At 41.4% G+C, this 2,070-nt stretch overlaps 1 gene segment (V, D, J or C); it reads left to right on the forward strand.

Annotated features, from left to right (window-relative positions):
• Positions 1–604: 604 nt before the first annotated feature.
• Positions 605–1,869, forward strand: LOC110121703 (T cell receptor alpha variable 22-like). The segment is given in 2 exon segments: positions 605–841; positions 1,039–1,869. Coding segments are annotated over 2 exon segments (408 nt in total).
• Positions 1,870–2,070: the final 201 nt, after the last annotated feature.

Consider the following 2,070-nt stretch of genomic DNA (forward strand, 5'->3'; position numbering starts at 1 on the left):
TAGGGGAAGGAGAGGGTGGGATGAATTGAGAAGTAGCATTGAAACATATACATTACCATATGCAAAATAGATAGCCAGTGGGAATTTGCTGTATGATGCAGGGAGCTCAACACGGTGCTCTGTGACAACCTAGAGGAATGGGGGGAAGGTTTAAAGGGAAGGGACGTATGTATACCTATGGCTGATTTGCATCATTGTATGGCAGAAGCCAACACAACATTGTAAAGCAATTATCCTCCAGTTAAAAATAAATAAATTAAAAAATAAATTTAAAAAATACTGTTTAATACAGCAAGTGTTCCAGCCAATAGTAGCAACTTCCAATACTGTGCTGATTCATGAGGACCCTTTAGAACCACAAGTGAGAGCATAAGAGAAACAAAAGCTGGATCCTCAGCACTTCTGGGAAAAAGCATTTCATTATGGAAGAATCTACTGTATCCATGCCATATGAGAGGAAGATGGGGCTATACAGTTAATTTTTGCTTTCTTTACCCTAAAATTCTCCCAAATTCCTAATCAGGGTCTGCCTTCTCCTAAATGTTCTCAGAAAATGTCCCTCGGATCATAAAATAATGATCTTTCTATTTCCCACTCTCACCCGCCCCTGGCCAGCACATTCTGAGTTGGTTGCAGTGGGAGGTGGGGCGTCCTGTCAGTGACACCTGAGCAGGATTTGTTGGGTGAGCTGATTGGCTGCAGGAGCAGGAACGACTTATGACACTCACTCCCTCAGGGTTTGGTTAGGTGTCTTGCAGTGAAAATGTCCCAACAAGAAGAGGAAGCATCATGAAGAGGCTAGCAGGCACTGTGCTGGGGCTTTTGTTTGCCCAGGTTTGCTGTGAGTTGGGGCTGCCCCACAGGGAACCTGGAGGAGTGAGGCGCTGCTCTGTTGTTGAGGGAGGGAGAGGAGCTGACAAGTCCTGCAGACTTTCTGTCCTTCTCATCGTCTGTGGGGATGGGGGGGGGGGGGGCACTTTCAGGGTTTAGTAGGAGTTACAGTGACCCTCACAGTGACTGTTTCTCTTTCCTCATCAGGTGTGCGAGGGGCGGATGTGGAGCAGAGTCCCCCAGCCCTGAGTCTCCAGGAGGGAGCCAGCTACACGCTTCAGTGTAATTTTTCCACTTCCCCACAGAGTGTGAACTGGTATCTTCAGAACCCTGGGGGCCGCCTCATCCACCTGTTTTCCGTTCCTTCAGGGACAAAGCAGGAAGGAAGATTAAAGGCCACGACAGTCCCTGCAGAACGCCGCAGCTCACTGCACATTTCCTCTCCGCGGACCACAGACTCGGGCACTTACTTCTGTGCTGCGCAGCACGGTGCTCCCCAGGCACCTGCAGCCTCTACACGAACCTGCAGCCGAGGCTCCAGACACACCCTGCTGAGTAGATGAAACACATACATACAAACACACACACACCACTGCGTGCATAACGAGTCTTAATATATTTAATAAAACTGGAATTATACAGAATTTATTCTTTGACCAAGATGGAAATGATTAGAAAATCAAGTGCAAAGAGATGTCTCTAGAAACTCCAAAATATTTGGATTATATGCACTAACTTTAAAATAACTCTAGGTTAAAGAAACTATTACAATGGCTATTAGAAAATATTTTGAAAGTAAATATTGTGAGAGCACATTATATAAATATGTCTGAGATGGAGCTAAAATAATACATAGAAAAAAATTTATCTTTTTAACTACTTATATTACTAAATAAAGATTTTGAAAAACTGTTATGAAGACTCAGCAAAAGATGATAGAAAAGCAAATTAAACCCACTGTAAAATGAAAGATGTAATAATAAAATGTTCAATTGGTGAAATACAAATAAAACTATAGTGATAACCATGAAACAGAAATTTAATTTTGTTAAAATGATTAATAAAATCAATATATTCCTAGATATAGTTATCAAGGGAAAAAAGAAAAAAGATGAATTATTCATATAAATATAAGTAATAAAAAAGAGAACTATTCTACGGGCTCTATAATGTTATAAATGTAATGAAAGAATATCATTAACAAGTTTCTGTCACTGAGTAAATGTGTGGAAGTAGATT

This window comes from Odocoileus virginianus, unplaced genomic scaffold, assembly GCF_023699985.2.
Source record: "Odocoileus virginianus isolate 20LAN1187 ecotype Illinois unplaced genomic scaffold, Ovbor_1.2 Unplaced_Scaffold_27, whole genome shotgun sequence".
NCBI lineage: Eukaryota > Metazoa > Chordata > Mammalia > Artiodactyla > Cervidae > Odocoileus > Odocoileus virginianus.